General features: G+C 59.0%; 1 protein-coding gene across 2 annotated transcripts; it reads right to left on the bottom strand.

The window, feature by feature from the left end:
* Positions 1-363: 363 nt before the first annotated feature.
* LOC311164483 (procollagen galactosyltransferase 1-like) lies at positions 364-23,619 on the bottom strand. Of its 2 annotated transcripts, none has more exons than XM_084223965.1 (12): positions 23,343-23,619; positions 21,659-21,769; positions 18,863-18,980; positions 15,990-16,124; positions 14,607-14,811; positions 10,856-10,975; positions 9,437-9,513; positions 7,282-7,388; positions 7,073-7,205; positions 5,064-5,191; positions 3,247-3,453; positions 364-2,090 (listed from the first exon to the last, which is right to left on the bottom strand). In XM_084223965.1, exons 1-12 carry the CDS (start codon positions 23,609-23,611, stop codon positions 1,781-1,783), a joined length of 1,920 nt encoding a protein of 639 aa, XP_084080091.1. In that variant the 5' UTR covers positions 23,612-23,619; the 3' UTR covers positions 364-1,780. The 2 variants fall into 2 exon arrangements, with proteins under 2 accessions (XP_084080091.1, XP_084080092.1); XM_084223966.1 differs by lacking the exon at positions 23,343-23,619 and adding an exon at positions 22,770-22,784.
* Positions 23,620-23,704: the final 85 nt, after the last annotated feature.

Genomic DNA, 23,704 nt, shown 5'->3' with positions numbered 1-23,704 from the left:
GAATTTTTGGGGGATTTTCTCTGAATTTTGGGGGATTTTTTCCCAAAATTTTGAGGGATTTTTGTCCTGAATTTTTGGGGGATTTTCCCTGAATTTTGGGGTTTTTTTCCTGCCTCAGTTTCCCTCTCCCCCATCCCAAACTCCCAAATCCCAAAATTTTCCAGATGAGGAATGACCCCAAATCCACCCCCCAAAAAAATCCCAAAAACACCTGGAGGGAGGGGGGAAAAAAAAAATCCCAAACTGGGTTTGAAAATAAAAATAAAATAAAAATAAAAATAATAAAAATAAAAATTTGAAAAATAAACCCAAAATTTTATTTGGAAATAAAAGGAGAAAGAAAAACTCCAAACTGGGATTAAAAATAAAAATAAAAACTTTATTTGGGAATTAAAAATCCCCCAAATTTTGGGGTCAGAGCGGGAATTTCGGGATTCCCACGGGAATTTTTCACCAAAAAAATCCCAAATTTTTGGGGGGCTCCAGGGTTGGGAATTCCAGGATTCCCATGGGAATTTTTCCTTATCCCAAATTTCCCCATCCCAAATTTTGGGGTGTTCCAGGGTTGGGAATTCTGGGATTCCCGTGGGAATTTTTCCCAAAAAAATCCCAAATTTTGTGGGGAGCTCCAGGGTTGGGAATTCTGGGATTCCCACGGGAATTCCTCCCCATCCCGAATTTCGGGGGGTTCCAAGGTTGGGAATTCCAGGATTCCTGTGGGAATTAAATTTTCTCCATCCCAAATTTTGGGGCGCTCTGGAGTTGGGAATTCCGGGATTCCCACAGAAATTCCTGCCCATCCCAAATTTTGGGGTGCTCTGAGGTTGGGAATTCCAGGATTCCCATGGGAATTTTTCCTTATCCCAAATTTCCCCATCCCAAATTTTGGGGTGTTCCAGGGTTGGGAATTCCGGGATTCCCGTGGGAATTTTTCCAAAAAAAATCCCAAATTTTGTGGGGAGCTCCAGGGTTGGGAATTCTGGGATTCCCACGGGAATTCCTCCCCATCCCGAATTTCGGGGGGTTCCAAGGTTGGGAATTCCAGGATTCCTGTGGGAATTAAATTTTCTCCATCCCAAATTTTGGGGCGCTCTGGAGTTGGGAATTCCTGGATTCCCACAGAAATTCCTGCCCATCCCAAATTTTGGGGTGCTCTGAGGTTGGGAATTCCAGGATTCCTGTGGGAATTTTTCCCCATCCCAAATTTTGGGGGGTTCCAGAGTTGGGAATTCTGGGATTCCTGTGGGAATTTTTCCCCATTCTGAATTTTGGGGGGCTCTGGAGTTGGGAATTCCAGGATTGCTGCAGAAATTCCTCCCCATCCCGAATTTCAGGGGGTTCCAGAGCTGGGAATTCTGGGATTCCCATGGGAATTAAATTTTCTCCATCCCAAATTTTGGGGTGTTCTGGAGTTGGGATTTCCGGGATTCCTGTGGGAATTCCCGCTCATCCCAAATTTTGGGGTGTTCCAGGGTTGGGAATTCCAGGATTCCCGTGGGAATGTTTCCCAAAAAAATCCCAAATTTTTGGGGAGCTCCAGGGTTGGGAATTCCGGGATTCCCATGGGAATTCCTCACCATCCCAAATTTCAGGGGCCTCTGGAGTTGGGAATTCCAGGATTCCCGTGGGAATTCCTCCCCATCCCAAATTTTGGGGTGTTCCAGGGTTGGGAATTCCGAGATTCCCACGGGAATTCCTCCCCATCCCAAATTTTGGGGTGCTCTGGAGTTGGGAATTCCGGGATTCCCGTGGGAATTCCTCCCCATCCCGAATTCCCAGCTCAGAGCTCGTCGCGGCCGTCGCTGTCGTGCCGGGGTTGGGAATTCCAGGATTCCTCCGGGAATTCCTCCCCGTCCTCCCAGACCCCCTGGGGTTGGGAATTCCAGGATTCCTCTGGGAATTCCTCCCCCTCCTCCCAGACCCCCGGGGGTTGGGAATTGCGGGATTCCCGCGGGAATTCCGGCCCGTCCCCGCCCTCGGTGTCGCTGACGTAGCCGGGCTCCCCCGTGTAGTGCGTGGGGAAGAGCAGCAGCGGCTCCGCGGAAAACGCCAGAAGGTCCCGGCGGGAAAAGTGCCGGGAATACTCGGGGCTGGGGGAGAAATGGGGGGAAATGGGGGGGAAATGGGGAAAAAGGTTGGGAAAAATGGGGGGAAATGGGGAAAAATGGGGGGAAAATGGGGAAAAATGGGAAAAAATATGGGAGAAATGGGGGGAAATAGGGAATAATGGAGAGAAAATGGAAACTTGAGGTGTTGGTTGAACATGAGGGGCAGGAACTCATCTCTGTATCCCATAAATTCCACAAATCCCATAAATCCCCCAAATCCCATAAATCCCACATTCCCAATCCCACAAATCCCATAAATCCCATAAGTCCCACATTCCCAATCCCATAAATCCCATGAATCCCATAAATCCCTGACCCCAAACCCCACAAATCCCATAAATGCGGTACCTGGGGTGGCGGTCGAACATGAGGGGCAGGAACTCATCCCTGTATCCCATAAATCCCACAAATCCCATAAATCCCACAAATCCCATAAATCCCACAAATCCCATAAATCCCACATTCCCAATCCCACAAATCCCCCAGACCCGGTACCTGGGGTGCCGGTCGAACATGAGGGGCAGGAACTCATCCCTGTATCCCATAAATCCCACATTCCCAATCCCAAAAATCCCCCATTCCCAATCCCCTAAATCCGGTACCTGGGGTGGCGGTCGAACATGAGGGGCAGGAACTCGTCCCTGTATCCCACATTCCACATTCCCAATCCCAAAAATCCCATAAATCCCATAAATCCCATAAATCCCCAATTCCCAATCCCATAAACGCGGTACCTGGGGTGCCGGTCGAACATGAGGGGCAGGAACTCGTCCCTGTATCCCATAAATCCCACATTCCCAATCCCATAAATCCCACATTCCCAATCCCACAAATCCCCCAGACCCGGTACCTGGGGTGGCGGTCGAACATGAGGGGCAGGAACTCGTCCCTGTATCCCATAAATCCCCCAAACCCCACAAATCCCATAACTGCGGTACCTGGGGTGCCGGTCGAACATGAGGGGCAGGAACTCGTCCCTGTATCCCATAAATCCCACATTCCCAATCCCATAAATCCCCCATTCCCAATCCCATAAATGCGGTACCTGGGGTGGCGGTCGAACATGAGGGGCAGGAACTCATCCCTGTATCCCATAAATCCCTGACCCCAAACCCCACAAATCCCATAAATCCGGTACCTGGGGTGGCGGTCGAACATGAGGGGCAGGAACTCGTCCACCGGGATCATCTTGCCCAGGGGCTCGGCCGCCAGCAGCTTGCGGGCGCCGCGCAGCGACAGCGCGTAGCCCAGGCTCCAGTAGGAGTAGCCCGGCCGCAGCAGCTGCCGCACGCCCGGCACGCCGCGCTCCGAGCGCTCCGGCTCCAGACGCTTACGGCCCAGGTAGCTGGAACAGCAGGGACAGGGCTGGAATTGGGGGCAGCGGGGTCAATGGGGTCAGTGGGGTCATTGGGATCACTGGGGTCATTGGGATCAATGGGGTCATTGGGATGAATGAGGTCACTGGGGTCATTGGGATCAATGGGGTCAATGGGATCAATGGCGTCAATGGGATGAATGAGAGCAACGGGGTCATTGGGATCAATGGGGTCAATGGGGTCATTGCGATGAATGAGAGCAATGGGATCAATGGGGTCAATGGGGTCATTGGGATCAATGGGATCAATGGGATGAATGAGGTCACTGGGGTCATTGGGATCAATGGGGTCAATGGGATGAATGAGGTCACTGGGGTCATTGGGATCAATGGGGTCATTGGAATCAATGGCGTCAATGGGATGAATGAGAGCAACGGGGTCATTGGGATCAATGGGGTCAATGGGGTCATCGGGGTCAATGGGGTCATTGGGATCAATGGGGTCAATGGGATGAATGAGGTCACTGGGGTCATTGGGATCAATGGGGTCATTGGAATCAATGGGGTCAATGGTATCATTGGGATCAATGGGATCATTGGGATCAATGGCGTCACTGGGGTCAATGGGATCATTGGGATCAATGGGGTCAATGGGGTCAGTGGGATCAATGGGGTCACTGGAATCATTGGGATCATTGGGGTCAGTGGGGTCAGTGGTGTCACTGGGGTCAGTGGGGTCGATGATGTCATTGGGGTCACTGGGGTCACTGCTATTGCGATTATTGGGACCATTGGTGACACTGGTGTCACTGGGGTCAATGATGTCATTGGGGTCACTGGGGTCAGTGATGTCATTGGGGTCACTGGGATCAGTGGGGTCACTGGTGTCACTGGGGTCACTGCTATTGGGATCACTGGGACCATTGGTGACACTGGGGTCACTGGGATCAGTGGGGTCACTGGTGTCACTGGGGTCACAGCTATTGGGATCACTGGGCCCAACGGGATCCGAGAGGGCCTCGGGAAACGGGGAGCAGCGGGGTGAGGATAAGGAAGATGAGAGGACGATGAGAGGACGAAGGCTCACACGAGGCCCCGGGGGACTGGGATGAGCTTTGGGATGAGGATGATGATGAGGGTAAGAACTGAGGGGAGGATGATGAGGATGAGGATGATGAGAGGACAATGAGAGGACGAAGGCTCACACGAGGCCCCGGGGGACTGGGACGAGTTTTGGGGTGAGGCTGAGCTTTGGGATGAGGATGATGATGAGGGTAAGAACTGAGGCGAGGATGATGAGGATGATGAGGAGGATGATGAGGAGGATGATGATGATGAAGGCTCACACGAGGCCCTGGGAGACTGGGACGAGCTTTGGGATGAGGATGAGCTTTGGGATGAGGATGAGTTTTGGGATGAGGATGATGATGAGGGTAAGAACTGAGGGGAGGATGATGAGGATGATGAGGATGATGATGAAGGCTCACACGAGGCCCCGGGGGACTGGGACGAGCTTTGGGATGAGGATGAGCTTTGGGATGAAGATGAGTTTTGGGATCGGGACGATGATGAGGGTAAGAACTGAGGCGAGGATGATGATGAGGATGCTGAGGAGGATGAGGAGGATGATGAAGGCTCACATGAGGTCCCAGTCGACGGCCGCCTCCTCCAGCTGCTCCATCAGCTCCGTCAGGCGGCTGCGGAAGAAAACCTCGAAGCGCAGATCGTCCTCGAAGACCAGCGAGCGCTGCAGGCCCCGCGCCGAGATCTGGGAACGGCGGGAACGCGGGGATGGATCCGGGAATGGACCCGGGGATGGACCCGGGAATGGGGGATGGACCCCGGGAATGGGGGATGGACCCCGGGGATGGACCCCGGGAATGGGGGATGGACCCCGGGAATGGGGGATGGACCCTGGGAATGGACCCCGGGAATGGACCCCAGGAATGGGGAATGGACCCCGGGAATGGACCCCGGGAATGCACCCCGGGAATGGACCCCGGGAATGGACCCTGGGAATGGACCCGGGAATGGACCCGGGAATGGACCCCGGGAATGGACCCGGGAATGGACCCCGGGAATGGACCCCGGGAATGGACCCCGGGAATGGACCCGGGAATGGACCCGGGAATGGACCCTGGGAATGGACCCGGGAATGGACCCGGGAATGGACCCCGGGAATGGACCCCGGGAATGGACCCGGGAATGGACCCCGGGAATGGACCCGGGAATGGACCCGGGAATGGACCCAGGAATGGACCTGGGAATGGACCCCGGGAATGGACCCGGGAATGGACCCCGGGAATGGGGGATGGACCCCGGGAATGGACCCGGGAATGGACCCCGGGAATGGGGGATGGATCCCGGGAATGGACCCCGGGAATGGGGGATGGACCCCGGGAATGGGGGATGGACCCCGGGAATGGACCCGGGAATGCACCCCGGGAATGGACCCCGGGAATGGACCCGGGAATGGGCCCGGGAATGGACCCCGGGAATGCCGGGAATGGGGGATGGACCCTGGGAACGGGGGATGGGCCCCGGGAATGGGGGATGGACCCCGGGAATGCCGGGAATGGACCCCGGGAATGGACCCCGGGAATGGACCCGGGAATGGCGGGAATGGACCCCAGGAATGCCGGGGATGGGGGATGGACCCTGGGAATGGGGGATGGACCCTGGGAATGGGGGATGGACCCCGGGAATGCCGGGAATGGGGGATAGACCCTGGGAATGCCGGGAATGGGGGATGGACCCCGGGAATGCCGGGAATGGGGGATGGACCCTGGGAATGGGGGATGGACCCCGGGAATGCCGGGAATGGGGGATGGACCCCGGGAATGGACCCTGGGAATGGGGGATGGACCCCGGGAATGCCGGGAATGGGGGATAGACCCTGGGAATGCCGGGAATGGGGGATGGACCCCAGGGATTCTGGGGATTCCAGGGATTTGGGATGGACCCCGGGAATGCTGGGAATGGGGGGCGGACCCCAGGGATTCCAGGGATTTGGGATGGATCCCAAGAGTGCTGGGAATTCCAATGGACCCCCCAGCAGTGCCGCTCCCGCCCTTGGGAATTCCCTGGATCCCCCTGGGCTCCCTGACCCCCTGCACCCTCTGGATCCTTCCAGAACCCCGAAATTCCCAAATTTCCACCCCAAAATTCCGGAATTTTCCCTGCCTCACCTCCTGCCAGACCCGGAAGTGGCTGAGGAAGCAGCGCCCCCCCTCCCACCCTTGGGAATTCCCTGAACTCCAAAACCCCTGGATCCTTCCAGACCCCCCAGATTCCCAAATTTCCACCCCAAATTCCGGAATTTTCCCTTCCTCACCTCCTGCCAGACCTGGAAGTGGCTGAGGAAGCAGCGGCTCCTTGGGAATTGGACTCCCCAGTGCCCTGGACCCCCTGGATTGTTCCAGACCCCCCAAATTCCAGAATTCCCATCCCAAACTCCCAGAATTCTGGAATTTTCCCTTCCTCACCTCCTGCCAGACCCGGAAGTGGCTGAGGAAGCAGCGACTCCCTCCAATCCTTGGGAATTCCCTGGATCCCCCGGACTCCGTGACCCCCTGGATCCTTCCAGACCCCCCAAATTCCAGAATTCCCATCCCAAACTCCCAGAATTCCGGAATTTTCCCTTCCTCACCTCCTGCCAGACCCGGAAGTGGCTGAGGAAGCAGCCCACCTCGCCGTGGGTCAGGGGTCTCCCGTGGAAGGGGTCCCGGTATCCCGGCAGCATCCGCACCCCCAGCGCCTCCACCTGGCTGCTGTTCAGGGCCCTGCAGACCCGGAAGGTTCCAGAAGGGAATTCTGGGGAGGGGTCTGGGGGTCGCCCACCCCTCCCCTGGGGCTCACCGGCCGTCCACGGCCTCCACCAGCCTGGGGGAGACGCCGAGCTCGTGCAGCGAGCGCAGCATCCGCGCCCGGCGGGCGGAGCGGCGGCGCAGGTTGATCAGGAACACCTGGGGAAAGGGGGAAAGGGGGAATTCACCCAAAATCCAGGGGAAATGGGGAAATTCACCCAAAATCTGGGGGGAAATGGGGAAATTCACCCAAAATCCGGGAGGAATGGGGGAAATTCACCCAAAATCTGGGGAAATTCACCCAAAATCTGGGGGGAAATGGGGAAATTCACCCAAAATCTGGGGAAATTCACCCAAAATCTGAGGGATTCACCCAAAATTTGGGGGAAATTGGGGGAAAGGGGGGAAATTCAACCAAAATCTGGGGGGATTCACCCAAAATCTGGGGGGATTCACTCAAAATCTGGGGGAAAAGGGGAAATTCACCCAAAATCTGGGGGGATTCACCCAAAATCTGGGGGGATTCACTCAAAATCTGGGGGGATTCACCCAAAATCCGGGGGAAAATGGGGAAATTCACCCCAAATCTGGGGGATACACCCAAAATCTGGGGGGAAATGGGGGAAATTCACCCAAAATCTGGGGGGAAATGGGGAAATTCACCCAAAATCTGGGGAAATTCACCCGAAATCCGGGGGGAAATTCACCCAAAATCTGGGGGGAATACACCCAAAATCTGGGGGGAAAATGGGGAAAAGGGGGAAATTCAACCAAAATCTGGGGGGATTCACCCAAAATCTGGGGGGAAATGGGGAAATTCACCCAAAATCTGGGGGGATTCACCCAAAATCTGGGGGGATTCATCCAAAATCTGGGGGGATTCACTCAAAATCTGGGGGAAAAGGGGAAATTCACCCAAAATCTGGGGGGATTCACTCAAAATCTGGGGGGATTCACCCAAAATCTGGGGAAATTCACCCGAAATCCGGGGGGAAATTCACCCAAAATCTGGGGGGAATTCACCCAAAATCTGGGGAGAAATGGGGAAAAGGGGGGAAATTCACCCAAAATCTGGGGGGAAATGGGGAAATTCACCCAAAATCTGGGGGGAAATGGGGGAAAGGGGGGAAATTCAACCAAAATCTGGGGGGATTCACCCAAAATCTGGGGGGATTCACTCAAAATCCGGGGGGAAATGGGGAAATACACCCAAAATCTGGGGAAATTCACCCAAAATCCGGGGGGAAATGGGGAAATCCGGGGGGATTCACCCGAAATCTGGGGAGAAATGGGGAAAGCTAGGGGGATTCACCCAAAATCTGGGGGGATGCACCCAAAATCGGGGGGGATTCACCCAAAATCTGGGGGGATTCACCCAAAATCCGGGGGGAAATGGGGGAAATTCACCCAAAATCCGGGGGGAAATGGGGAAAAGGGGGGAAATTCACCCAAAATCCAGAGGGATTCACCCAAAATCTGGGGGGAAACGGGGGAAAAGGGGGAAATTCATCCGAAATCTGGGGGGATTCACCCAAAATCCGGGGGGATTCACCCAAAATCTGGGGGGATTCACCCAAAATCCGGGGGGATTCACCCAAAATCTGGGGGGAAATGGGGGAAATTCACCCAAAATCTGGGGGGATTCACCCAAAATCTGGGGGGACTCACCCAAAATCTGGGGGGACTCACCCAAAATCTGGGGGAAAATGGGGAAAAGGGGAGAAATTCAACCAAAATTTGGGGGAATTGGGGAAAAGGGGGGAAATTCAACCAAAATCCAGGGGAAAATGGGGAAAGCTAGGGGGATTCACCCAGAATCTGGGGGGATTCACCTAAAATCTAGGGGAAAATGGGGAAATCTGGGGGGATTCACCCAAAATCTGGGGGGAAATGGGGAAATCTGGGGGGATTCACCCAAAATCTGGGGGGAAATGGGGAAATTCACTCAAAATCCAGAGATAATGGGAGAATCTGGGGGGATTCACCCAAAATCTGGGGGGAAATGGGGAAGTCTGGGGGAATTCACCCAAAATCCAGAATTAAAAAAGGAAAAAGCCCCAAAATCCCAAAGAGAAGAAGGAAAATGACCCCAAATCCCAAGGAAAAGGAGAGAAAAGGCCCCAAAATCCCAAGGAAAAGAAGGAAAAAGGCCCCAGACCCCGGGGGGAGGGGGATCCCGGCCGGAATTCCGAGGGAGGGGCTCCAACCTCATCAAATCCCAGCTTGTCCAGGACCTTGGGAGGGACCCACACGTGGGGGGAGGGCTCGGCCGGAGGGAGCTTCACTGTGGGAACGAGAGAATCCCGTGGGAATGAGCCTCAAATCCAGGGGAATGGGCCCTAAATCCCATGGGAATGGGACCCTAAATCCCATGGGAATGGGCCCTAAATCCCATGGGAATGAGCTCTAAATCCCATAGGAATGAGCCCCCAAATCCCATGGGAATGGGCCCTAAATCCCATGGGAATGAGCCCTAAATCCCATGGGAATGAGCCCCAAATCCCATGGGAATGGGCCCCTAAATCCCATAGGAATGAGCCCCCAAATCCCATGGGAATGGGCCCTAAATCCCATGGGAATGGACCCCTAAATCCCATGGGAATGGGCCCCTAAATCTCATGGGAATGGGCCCCAAATCCCATGGGAATGGGCTCCTAAATCCCATGGGAATGAGCCCCTAAATCCCATGGGAATGAGCTCCCAAATCCCATGGGAATGGGCCCTAAATCCCATGGGAATGGGCCCCTAAATCTCATGGGAATGGGCCCTAAATCCCATGGGAATGGGCCCCTAAATCCCATGGGAATGGGCCCCTAAATCCCATGGGAATGGGCCCTAAATCCCATGGGAATGAGCCCCCAAATCCCATGGGAATGGGCCCCCAAATCCCATGGGAATGAGCCCCTAAATCCCATGGGAATGAGCTCCCAAATCCCATGGGAATGGGCTCTAAATCCCACAGGAACATTTCCCATCCCGAGCGATGAAGAATTCCCAATCCCAGGATCCCTCCCTCCCACACCACCCCAAGGACCTGGATCCCTTGGGATCCATCCTTCCCCCACAATCCCAAAGCCCTGGATCCTTTGGGATCCTTTGGGATCCATCCCTCCCCCACAATCCCAAAGCTCTGAGTCCTTTGGGATCCTTTGGGATCCCTCCCTCCTCCCCCAATCCCAAAGCCCTCAATCCGTTGGGATTCTTTGGGATCCTTCCCTCCCCAACAACCCCAAGGTCCCGGATCCGTGGGGATCCGTGGGAACTTTTGGGATCCTCCTCTCCCTCACAACCCCAAGGCCCCGGATCCGTGGGGATCCGTGGGGATCTCATCCTGACCCACAACCCCAAGGCCCCGGATCCATTCGGATCCATTGGAATCCCTTGGGATCCCTCTCTCCCTCACAATCCCAAAGCCCCGGATCCTTTGGGATCCTTTGGGATCCCTCCCTCCTCCCGCAATCCCAAAGCCCTGAATCCGTTGGGATCCTTTGGGATCCTTCCCTCCCCAACAACCCCAAGGCCCCGGATCCGTGGGGATCCGTGGGGATCCTTCCCTCCCCAACAACCCCAAGGCCCGGGATCCGTGGGGATCCTTTGGGATCCGTGGGGATCCTTTGGGATCTCACCCATGATCTCCAGCTGGACGTGCAGGAAGTTCTCGGCCTCGTCCCGCAGGGAGCTCTGGGAGCGCAGCGGCACCGGCAGGAACCCGAACTGCTCCCGGTTGGACACGAACATCTGCACCCCTGGAATGTCGGGAATGTCGGGAATGGGATCAGGGACAGGAACCCGAACTGCTCCCGGTTGGACACGAACATCTGCACCCCTGGAATGTCGGGAATGTCGGGAATGTCGGGAATGGGATTGGGATCAGGGATGGGAACCCGAACTGCTCCCGGTTGGACACGAACATCTGCACCCCTGGATGAACGGGAATGTCGGGAATGTCGGGAATGGGATTGGGATCAGGGATAGGAACCTGAACTGCTCCCGGTTGGACACGAACATCTGCACCCCTGGAATGTCGGGAATGTCGGGAATGGGAATGGGATCAGGGATAGGAACCTGAACTGCTCCCGGTTGGACACGAACATCTGCACCCCTGGAATGTCGGGAATGTCGGGATCAGGGATAGGAACCCGAACTGCTCCCGGTTGGACACGAACATCTGCACCCCTGGAATGTCGGGAATGTCGGGAATGTCGGGAATGGGATTGGGATTAGGGATGGGAACCCAAACTGCTCCCGGTTGGACACGAACATCTGCACCCCTGGAATGTCGGGAATGTCGGGAATGTCGGGATCAGGGATAGGAACCCGAACTGCTCCCAGTTGGACACGAACATCTGCACCCCTGGAATGTCAGGAATGTCGGGAATGTCGGGATTGGGAACGGGATCAGGGATAGGAACCCGAACTGCTCCCGGTTGGACACAAACATCTGCACCCCTGGATGAACGGGAATGTCGGGAATGGGATTGGGATTAGGGATGGGAACCCAAACTGCTCCCGGTTGGACACGAACATCTGCACCCCTGGAATGTCGGGAACGTCGGGAATGTCGGGAATGGGAATGGGATCAGGGATAGGAACCTGAACTGCTCCCGGTTGGACACGAACATCTGCACCCCTGGAATGTCGGGAATGTCGGGAATGTTGGGATTGGGATTGGGATCAGGGATGGGATCAGGGATAACGGGATTGGGGTTGGGATCAGGGATAGGAACCCGAACTGCTCCCGGTTGGACACGAACATCTGCACCCCTGGAATGTCGGGAATGTTGGGAATGTTGGGATCGGGATTGGGATCAGGGATGGGATCAGGGATAACGGGATTGGGATTGGGATCAGGGATAACAGGATTGGGATTGGGATCAGAGATAGGAACCCGAACTGCTCCGGTTGGACACGAACATCTGCACCCCTGGAATGTCGGGAATGTTGGGAATGGGATTGGGATTGGGATCAGGAATGGGATCCCTCGGGATTGGGATCAGGAATGGCACCAGGGCAGGATCAGGATGGGGGAGTCACTCCTATGTTGAGATCACTTAAAGTTGATCTCAATTCCCAGCCCAATTCCAATCCTAACCCAACTCAACCTAACCCAACTCAACCCAACCCAACCCAACTCAACCTAACCTAACTCAACCCAATCCAACTCAACCCAACCGAACTCAACCCAACCCAACCCAACTCAACCCAACCCAACTCAACCCAATCCAACTCAACCCAACCTAACAATCTCAACCCAACCCAACTCAACCCAATCCAACTCAACCCAACCTAACAATCTCAACCCAACCCAACTCAACCCAATCCAACTCAACCCAACCTAACAATCTCAACTCAACCCAACCCAACCCAACAATCCCAACTCAACCCAACCCAACTCAACCTAACCCAACTCAACCTAACCCAACTCAACCCAACCCAACTCAACCCAACCCAACTCAACCTAACCCAACTCAACCCAACCCAACTCAACCCAATCCAACTCAACCCAACTCAACCTAACCCAACTCAACTCATCCCAACCCAACCCAACCCAACCCAACCCAACCCAACCCAACCCAAGGCCATCAATCCCAACAATCCCGTGCCGATGCACACCAGCGTGCCAGCAGGCGGCGGCGAAGATGATGACATCATCCTAAACCCATCCCAATCCCAACCCAACTCAATCCCAACCCAACCCACCAATCCCAACCCAACGCTCACCGGCGTGGCGGCAGGCGGCAGCAAAGACCAGGATGTCCCAACCCAACCCAACCAACCCAACCCAACCATCCCAACCCAACGCTCACCGGCGTGGCGGCAGGCGGCGGCGAAGACCAGGATGTCCCAACCCAACCAACCCAACCAACCCAACCCAACAATCCCAACCCAACCCAACCCAACAATCCCAACCCAACCCAACCCAACCATCCCAACCCAATCCCAACGCTCACCGGCGTGGCAGCAGGCGGCGGCGAAGACCAGGATGTCCCAATCCCAACCCAACCCAACCATCCCAACTCAACCCAACCATCCCAACTCAACCCAACCATCCCAACCCAATCCAACGCTCACCGGCGTGGCGGCAGGCGGCGGCAAAGACCAGGATGTCCCAATCCCAACCCAACCCATCCCAACCCAACCCAACCCAAACCAATAATCCCATCCCAACCCAACGCTCACCGGCGTGGCGGCAGGCGGCGGCGAAGACCAGGATGTCCCAACACAACCCAACCATCCCAACCCAACCCAAACCAACAATCCCAACCCAACCCAACCCAACCCAACAATCCCAACCCAACCCAACGCTCACCGGTGTGGCAGCAGGCGGCGGCGAAGACCAGGATGTCCCAACCCAACCAACCCAACCCAACCCAACCCAACCCAACAATCCCAACCCAACGCCCACCGGCGTGGCGGCAGGCGGCGGCAAAGACCAGGATGTCCCAACCCAACCAACCCAACCATCCCAACCCAACCCAACAATCCCAACCCAACCCAACCCAACCCAACCCAACCCAACCCAACAATCCCAACCCAACGCTCACCGGCGTGGCGGCAGGCGGCGGCAAAGACCAGGATGTCCCAACCCAACCCAACCCATCCCAACCCAACCCAACGCTCACCGGCGTGGCGGCAGGCGGCGGCGAAGACCAGGATGTCCCAATCCCAACTCAACCCAACCATCCCAACAATCCCAACCCAATCCCAACGCTCACTGGCGTGGCGGCAGGCGGCGGCGAAGACCAGGATGTCCCAACCTAACCCAACCCAACAATCCCAACCCAACCCAAACCAATAATCCCAACCCAACCCAACGCTCACCGGCGTGGCGGCAGGCAGCGGCGAAGACCAGGATGTCCCAACACAACCCAACCATCCCAACCCAACCCAACCCAACAATCCCAACGCTCACCGGCGTGGCGGCAGGCGGCGGCAAAGACCAGGATGTCCCAATCCCAACCCAACCCAACCCAACCAACCCAACCCAACAATTCCAACAATCCCAATGCTCACCAGCGTGGCGGCAGGCGGCGGCGAAGACCAGGATGTCCCAATCCCATCCCAACCCAACCCAACCCAACAATCCCAACAATCCCAACCCAACGCTCACCGGCGTGGCGGCAGGCGGCGGCGAAGACCAGGATGTCCCAACCCAACCCAACCCAACCATCCCAACCCAACCCAACAATCCCAACCCAACCCAACGCTCACCAGCGTGGCGGCAGGCGGCGGCGAAGACCAGGATGTCCCAATCCCAACCCAACCCAAACATCCCAACCCAACCCAACCCAACAATCCCAACCCAACCCAACTCAACCCAACCCAACCCAACCGAACCATCCCAACCCAACAATCCCAACCCAACCCAACGCTCACCGGCGTGGCGGCAGGCGGCGGCGAAGACCAGGATGTCGTCCATGGCGCCGCGGTAGCCGGGCGGGGGCGGGTGGAAGGCCAGGTCGCGCGCGCGCTCGCGGCGCAGGTCCAGCAGGAAGGTGGAGTGCACCATGGGCACCGCGAAGACGCCGCGGCGCTCCCGGCGCCGGATCGGCAGGTAGGCGGGCGTGCGGCGGTAATAGCCCTGGGAGAGGGAGTGACCGCTGAGTGACCGCTGGGTGACCGCTGAGTGACCGCTGGGTGACCACTGAGTGACCGCTGAGTGAGCACTGAGTGACCACTGAGTGAGCGCTGAGTGACCAGAGTGACCGCTGAGTGACCACTGAGTGACCACTGAGCACTGAGTGAGCGCTGGGTGAGCGCTGAGTGACCACTGAGTGACCACTGAGCACTGAGTGACCGCTGGGTGACCGCTGGGTGACCACTGGGTGACCACTGAGCACTGAGTGACCGCTGAGTGAGCACTGAGTGACCGCTGGGTGACCACTGAGCACTGAGTGACCGCTGAGTGAGCACTGAGTGACCGCTGGGTGACCACTGAGCACTGAGTGACCGCTGAGTGAGAGCTGAGTGACCGCTGGGTGACCACTGAGTTACCACTGGGTGACCGCTGGGAGTGAGCGTGGGGAGTGAGTGCTGGGTGACCGCTGGGTGACCACTGAGTGACCACTCAGCACTGAGTGACTGCTGAGTGACCGCTGAGTGACCGAGTGACCGCTGAGTGACCGCTGAGCACTGAGTGACCGCTGAGTGACCACTGGGAGCGACCACTGAGAATGGGGAGCGACCACTGAGTGACTGCTGGGAGTGACCGCAGGGAGTGACCACTGGGAATGGGGAGTGACCGCTGGGTGACCACTGGGTGACCACTGAGTGACCACTGGGAGTGAGGTGGGGAGTGACCGCTGGGAATGGGGAGTGACCACTGGGAGTGACTGCAGGGGTTGGGGAGTGACCACTGAGTGACCACTGGGAGTGACCCTCACCTGTCAGTGCCACACCCTCACTTGTGCCCACCCTCCCCTGTCAGTGCCACACCCTCCCCTGTCAGTGCCACACCCTCACCTGTGCCCACCCTCCCCTGTGCCCACCCTCCCCTGTCAGTGCCACACCCTCCCCTGTCAGTGCCACACCCTCCTGTCAGTGCCACACCCTCACCTGTCAGTGCCACACCCTCACCTGTCAGTGCCACACCCTCCTGTCAGTGCCACCCCCTCCCCTGTCAGTGCCACACCCTCCCCTGTCAGTGCCACACCCTCCCCTGTCAGTGCCACACCCTCCCCTGTCAGTGCCACACCCTCCTGTCAGTGCCACACCCTCCTGTCAGTGCCACACCCTCCCTTGTCAGTGCCACGCCCTCACCTGGGGGGTGATGCCGCACCAGAAGTTGGAGTAGGCCGCGCGCGAGTCGAGCATCGGCGCCACCACGGTTCTGTTCTCGGCCACCAGCACGGCCAGCGTGTCGGGGTTCACCAGCACATTGTCGGCGTCTAGGAACTGAGACACACAGCTGTGACACACCTGGGCACACCTGGGCACAGCTGTGACACACCTGAGACACCCCTGAGACACCCAGTGACACCCTGTGACACCCCCAGCGTGTCGGGGTTCACCAGCACATTGTCAGCGTCTAGGAACTGGGGACAGAGATACCTGTGACACACCTGGGACACCCCTGGGACACACCTGGGCACACCTGTGACACACCTGAGACACCCCTGAGACACCCAGTGACACCCTGTGACACCCCCAGCGTGTCGGGGTTCACCAGGACATTGTCAGCATCTAGGAACTGAGACACCTGTGACACACCTGGGCACACCTGGGACACCTGGGCACACCTGGGACACACCTGGGCACACCTGGGACACATCTGAGACACCCTGGGACACCCCCAGCGTGTCGGGGTTCACCAGGACATTGTCAGCATCTAGGAACTGAGAGATACCTGGGACACACCTGGGCACACCTGGGCACACCTGGGACACAGCTGGGCACACCTGTGTGACACCTGAGACACACCTGTGTGACACCTGGGACACACCTGGGACACACCTGGGCACACCTGTGTGACACCTGGGACACACCTGGGACACACCTGGGCACACCTGTGACACACCTGGGCACACCTGGGACACACCTGAGACATCTCGGGAACCCCCCCAATTCAGACACAGCCACACCTGAGCCTGGCTGTCCCCAATGTCCCCCACCCCGGGGCTGCGTTTGTCCCCTCAGGGGGGGCTTTTCCTCCTTCCCCGGGGCTCAGAGACCCTTGGGGACCCCTCTCCGAATTCGGGGACCCCTCCCCAAATTCAGGACCCCCCCCCCCCAATTCAGATACAGCCACACCCAGCCCTGGGTGTCCCCAGTGTCCCCCACCCTGGGGCTGCGTTTGTCCCCTCAGGGGGGGCTTTTCCCCCTTCCTGGGACTCAGAGACCCTTGGGGACCCTTCCCCAAATTCAGGACCCCCTCCCCACTTTGGGCCCCCCCCCAATTCAGACACAGCCACACCCAGCCCTGGGAGTCCTCAGTGTCCCCCACCCTGGGGCTGTGTTTGTCCCCTCTGGGGGGGCTTTTCCCCCTTCCTGGGACTCAGAGTCCCTTGGGGGACCCTTGGGGACCCCTCCCCGAATTCGGGGACCCCTCCCCAAATTCCGGGACCCTCCCCAAATCAGACACAGCCACACACAGTCCTGGGTGTCCCCAATGTCCCCCACCCTGGGGCTGCGTTTGTCCCCTCTGGGGGGGCTTTTCCCCCTTCCTGGGACTCAGAGACCCTTGGGGGACCCTTGGGGACCCCTCCCCGAATTGGGGACCCCCTCCCCAAATTTGGGACCCTCCCCAAATCAGACACAGCCATACACAGCCCTGGGTGTCCCCAGTGTCCCCCACCCTGGGGCTGCATTTGTCCCCTCGGCAGGGGGGGTTCCCTCCTTCCCGGGACTCAGGGACCCTTGGAGACCCCTCCCCGAATCGGGGACCCCCTCCCCAAATTTGGGACCCCCCCCCCAATTCGGACACAGCCCTGGCTATCCCCAATGTCCCCCACCCTGGGGCTGCGTTTGTCCCATCTGGGGGGGCTTTTCCCCCCACCTCAGGGCTCAGGGACCCTTGGGGACCCCTGGGGACCCCTCCCCGAATTGGGGCCCCCTCCCCAAATTCAGAACCACCCCCCAATTCAGACACAGCCACACCCAGCCCTGGGAGTCCTCAGTGTCCCCCACCCTGGGGCTGCGTTTGTCCCCTCTGGGGGGGCTTTTCCCCCTTCCTGGGACTCAGAGACCCTTGGGGGACCCTTGGGGACCCCTCCCCGAATTGGGGACCCCCTCCCCAAATTTGGGACCCTCCCCAAATCAGACACAGCCATACACAGCCCTGGGTGTCCCCAGTGTCCCCCACCCTGGGGCTGCATTTGTCCCCTCGGTAGGGGGGGGTTCCCTCCTTCCCGGGACTCAGGGACCCTTGGGGGACCCTTGGAGACCCCTCCCCGAATTGGGGCCCCCTCCCCAAATTCAGAACCACCCCCCAATTCAGACACAGCCACACCCAGTCCTGGGTGTCCCCAGTGTCCCCCACCCCGGGGCTGCGTTTGTCCCCTCTGGGGGGGCTTTTCCTCCTTCCCGGGACTCAGAGACCCTTGGGGGACCCTTGGGGACCCCTCCCCAAATTCGGGGACCCCTCCCCAAATTCCGGGACCCTCCCCAAATCAGACACAGCCACACCTGGGCCTGGCTGTCCCCAATGTCCCCCACCCCGGGGCTGCATTTGTCCCCTCTGGGGGGGCTTTTCCCCCCTTCCTGGGACTCAGAGACCCTTGGGGGACCCTTGGGGACCCCTCCCCGAATTGGGGACCCCCTCCCCACTTTGGGCCCCCCCCCAATTCAGACACAGCCACACCTGGGCCTGGCTGTCCCCAATGTCCCCCACCCCGGGGCTGCGTTTGTCCCCTCTGGGGGGGCTTTTCCTCCTTCCCGGGACTCAGAGACCCTTGGGGGACCCTTGGGGACCCCTCCCCGAATTCGGGGACCCCTCCCCAAATTCAGGACCCTCCCCAAATCAGACACAGCCACACACAGTCCTGGGTGTCCCCAATGTCCCCCACCCTGGGGCTGCGTTTGTCCCATCTGGGGGGGCTTTTTCCCCCACCTCAGGACTCAGGGACCCTTGGGGGACCCTTGGGGACCCCTCTCCGAATTGGGGACCCCCTCCCCAGTTTGGGGTCCCCCCGTACCAGCAGGTAATCAGCCCACATGGCCCGGGCGGCCTCCAGGGCCTCCTGGCGCAGCCTCATCACGTGCTCGTAGCGGGCGGGGCTCCAGTGCTTGGGCCCCTCCTCGTCGGGGAAGGACCTGGGGGGATTGGGGGGGCACCTCAGACACCCCCAAATTCAGGGAGACACCCCCAAATCCGGGGACACCCCCCCCAAAATCCTAGAGACCCCCCTGACATCTGGGGACCCGTGGGGATGCCAAAAACCTGGGGACAGCCCTAAAATTTGGGGACTCCTCCCCCCAAATTTGGGTCACTCCTCCCTGGGGAAGGACCTGGGGGGCATCAGGGGGGCACCTCAGACACCCCCAAATCCGGGGAGACCCCCCCAAATCCGGGGACACCCCCCCCAAAATCCGGGGAGACCCCCCCCAAAATCCTCGAGACCCCCCTAAAATCTGGGGACCCACGGGGACCCCAAAAACCTGGGGACAGCCCCAAAATTTGGGGACTCCTCCTCGTTGGGGAAGGAACTGGGGGGCATCGGGGGGGGCACCTCAGACACCCCCAAATCCGGGGAGACCCCCCCAAAATCCTAGAGACCCCCCTGATATCTGGGGACCCACGGGGACCCCAAAAACCTGGGGACAGCCCCAAAATTTGGGTCACTCCTCAGTGGGGAAGGACCTGGGGGGCACCGGGGGGGCACCTCAGACACCCCCAAATCCGGGGAGAACCCCCCCCAAATCCGGGGAGACCCCCCCAAATCCTAGAGACCCTCCTGACATCTGGGGACCCACGGGGACCCCAAAAACCTGGGGACAGCCCCAAAATTTGGGGACTCCTCCCCCCAAATTTGGGTCCCCCCCCTCACTGGGGAAGGACCTGGGGGGCATCGGGGGGGCACCTCAGACACCCCCAAATTGGGGAGACGCCCCCAAATCCGGGGAGACCCCCCCCCCCAAAATCCTAGAGACCCCCCCTTGGACACCTCAAAATTCTGGGGAGACCCCCAAACACCCCCAGGACCCCCAAAACATCCCCAGGATCCCCCCAAAACACTTCCAGGATCCCCCCAAACACCCCCAGGATCCCCCAAAACACCCCCAGGAGCCCCTCAAACACCCCCAGGACCCCCCAAAACACCCCCAGGATCCCCCCAAACACCCCCAGGACCCCCCAAAACACTTCCAGGATCCCCCCAAACACCCCCAGGATCCCCCAAACACCCCCAGGACCCCCCAAAACACTTCCAGGATCCCCCCAAACACCCCCAGGATCCCCCAAACACCCCCAGGACCCCCCCAAAACACTTCCAGGATCCCCCCAAACACCCCCAGGATCCCCCAAAACACCCCCAGGACCCCCCAAACACCCCCAGGAGCCCCTCAAACACCCCCAGGACCCCCCCAAAACACTTCCAGGATCCCCCCAAACACCCCCAGGATCCCCCAAAACACCCCCAGGACCCCCAAACACCCCCAGGATCTCCTCAAACACCCCCAGGACCCCCCCAAAACACCCCCAGGACCCCCCAAAACACCCCCAGGACCCCCCAAATCCCCTCCCAGATCCCTCCAGGATCCCCTCAAACATCCCCAGGACCCCCCAAAATCCCCCAGGAACCCCAAAAATGTGTCTGAGCCCCTCAAAGATATGGCTGAGCCCCTCAAAAATGTGTCTGAGACCCCCAAAAAGGAGTCAGAGCCCCCAAAAATGTGTCAGAGCCCCCAAAATATGTCAGAGCCCCCCAAAAATGTGTCTGAGCCCCCCAAAAATGTGTCTGAGCCCCCCAAAATGCACCTGAACCCCCCAAAATGTGTCTGAGCCCCCCAAAAATGTGTCTGAGCCCCCCAAAATGTATCTGGGCCTCCCAAAAAGTGTCTGAGCCCCCCCAAAATGTATCTGGGCCGCCCCAAAATGCATCTGAGCCCCCCCAAATGTGTCTGAGCCCCCCCCACAAATGTATCTGAGCCCCCCCAAATGTGTCTGAGCCCCCCAAAACGTGTCTGAGCCACCCCACAAATGCATCTGAGCCCCCCAAAGATGTCTGAGCCCCCCAAAATATATCTGAGCCCCCCCCAAATGTGTCTGAGCCCCCCCAAAATGCATCTGAGCTCCCCCTAAACGTGTCTGAGCCCCCCAAAATGCAACTGAGCCCCCCCCAAATGTGTCAGAGCCCCCCAAAATGCATCTGAGCCCCCCAAAAATGTGTCTGAGCCCCCCCAAATGTGTCTAAGCCCCCCAAAATGTGTCTGAGCCCTCCCAAAATGTATCTGGGCCTCCCCAAATGTGTCTGAGCCCCCCAAAGATGAGTCTGAGCCCCCCAAAATGTATCTGAGCCCCCCCAAATGTGTCTGAGCCCCCCAAAATGTATCTGGGCCTCCCAAAAAGTGTCTGAGCCCCCCCAAAAATGTGTTTGAGCCCCCCAAAATGTATCTGGGCCGCCCCAAAATGCATCTGAGCCCCCCCAAAATGCACCTGAGCCCCCCCAAAATGTGTCTGAGCCCCCCAAAAATGTGTCTGAGCCCCCCAAAATGTATCTGGGCCTCCCCAAATGCGTCTGAGCGCCCCCAAATGTGTCAGAGCCCCCCCCACAAATGTATCTGAGCCCCCCCCAAATGCATCTGAGCCCCCCAAAATGCATCTGAGCCCCCCCAAATGTGCCAGAGCCCCCCAAAAATGTGTCTGAGCCCCCCCAAAATGCATCTGAGCTCCCCCAAATGTGCCAGAGCCCCCCAAAATGCACCTGAGCCCCCCCAAAATGCATCTGAGCCCCCCCTAAACGTGCCAGAGCCCCCCAAGCCCCCAGACCCACGTGGGCTCCTCCTGGTGCCTCCAGAGCACGCGGTGGTAGCGGCCCCGCACGCGGCCCAGCCACTCGGCCAGCAGCGCCGAGGTGTTGTCCACGCTGTGGTCAGCGGCCACCCTGAGGGGACAGAGGGACATCTCGGGGTCACACGGGGTCACACGGGGTCACACAGGGGTGTCACACCCAGGGGAGTTCATACAGAGTCACACAGTGTCCCACAGTGTCACACACACACAGGGTCAGTGTCACACACACACAGAGGTGTCCACGCTGTGGTCAGCGGCCACCCTGAGGGGACACAGGTGTCACACGGGGTCACACGGGGTCACACGGGGTCACACAGGGGTGTCACACCCAGGGGAGTTCATAGAGAGTCACACAGTGTCACACAGTGTCACACACAGGGTCAGTGTCACACACACACACAGAGGTGTCCACGCTGTGGTCAGCGGCCACCCTGAGGGGACACCTCGGGGTCACACGGGGTCACACGGGGTCACACAGGGGTCACACGGGGTCACACAGGGGTGTCACACCCAGGGGAGTTCATACAGAGTCACACGGTGTCACACAGTGTCACACACACACAGTGTCACACAGTGTCACACACACACAGGGTCAGTGTCACACACACACACACAGAGGTGTCCACGCTGTGGTCAGCGGCCACCCTGAGGGGACAGAGGTGTCACACGGGGTCATACGGGGTCACAGGGGGTCACACAGGGGTCTCACACCCAGGGGAGTTCATACAGAGTCACACAGTGTCACACAGTGTCACACACACACAGGGTCAGTGTCACACACACACACAGGTGTCCACGCTGTGGTCAGCGGCCACCCTGAGGGGACATGGGGACATCTCGGGGTCACACAGGGTCACACAGTGTCACACGGGGTCACACAGGAGTGTCACACCCATGGGAGTTCACATAGGGTCACAGGGGTGCCGTGTCTCCCAATGTCCCCAGTGTCCCCATGCCCCCCCAGTGTCCCCATGCCCCCCCAGTGTCCCCATGCCCCTCAGTGTCCCTAGTGTCCCCAGACCCCCCCAATGTCCCCATGCCCCCCACAATGTCCACACTTCCCCCAATGTCCCCAGTGTCCCCAGACCCACCACAGCGCCATCCTGTCCTTGGGTGCTGTGTCCCCCCAATGTCCCCACACCCCCCAATGTCCCCATGCTCCCACAATGTCCCCAGTGTCCCCATGCCCCTCAGTGTCCCCACACCCCCCCACTGTCCCCAGACCCCCCAGTGTCCCCAGACCCACCACAGCGCCATCCTGCCTATGGGGCGCCGTATCCCCCCAGTGTCCCCATGCCCCTCAGTGTCCCCAATGTCCCCATGCCCCCCAGTGTCCCCATGCCCCTCAGTGTCCCCAATGTCCCCATGCCCCCCAGTGTCCCCAGCCCCCCCCAATGTCCCCATGCCCCTCGGTGTCCCCAGACCCCCCAATGTCCCCATGCCCCTCAGTGTCCCCAGCCCCCCCCAATGTCCCCATGCCCCTCGGTGTCCCCAGACCCCCCAATGTCCCCATGCCCCTCAGTGTCCCCATGCCCCCCCAATGTCCCCATGCCCCTCAGTGTCCCCATGCCCCCCAGTGTCCCCATGCCCCTCAGTGTCCCCAGACCCACCAATGTCCCCACGCCCCCCAGTGTCCCCAGACCCCCCAGTGTCCCCAGACCCACCACAGCGCCATCCTGTCCTTGGGGTGCCGCAGCCTCTCGAGCCCTCCCAGCACCAGCGGCAGCGCGTGGGCCGCGTTCCGCGCCAGCAGCGCCACGGCCACGCGCGGCGGCCGCAGCGGCGACTCCGGGTTCCAGCGCTCCTCGGGGAAGTACCCGGCGGCCGGGCCGGGTCCCAACCCCAGGCGGAGCCGCCCGGAGGAGCCGCCCGGGCCCCGGTCCGGCCCCGCCAGCAGCAGCAGCAGCAGCAGCGGCCACGGCCGCGCCGCCATCTTGGGCCGCCCTCACGGCAGGCCACGCCCTTCTCCCTCAGGCGCCTCACGCTGGCCACGCCCACACGCGCGCTGATTGGTCGATCCGCGCTG

The sequence above is a fragment of the Fringilla coelebs genome, assembly GCF_963513975.1.
Source record: "Fringilla coelebs genome assembly, chromosome: 32".
In the NCBI taxonomy this organism is placed as follows: domain Eukaryota; kingdom Metazoa; phylum Chordata; class Aves; order Passeriformes; family Fringillidae; genus Fringilla; species Fringilla coelebs.
This window is presented reverse-complemented; position numbering and strand designations above follow the sequence as displayed.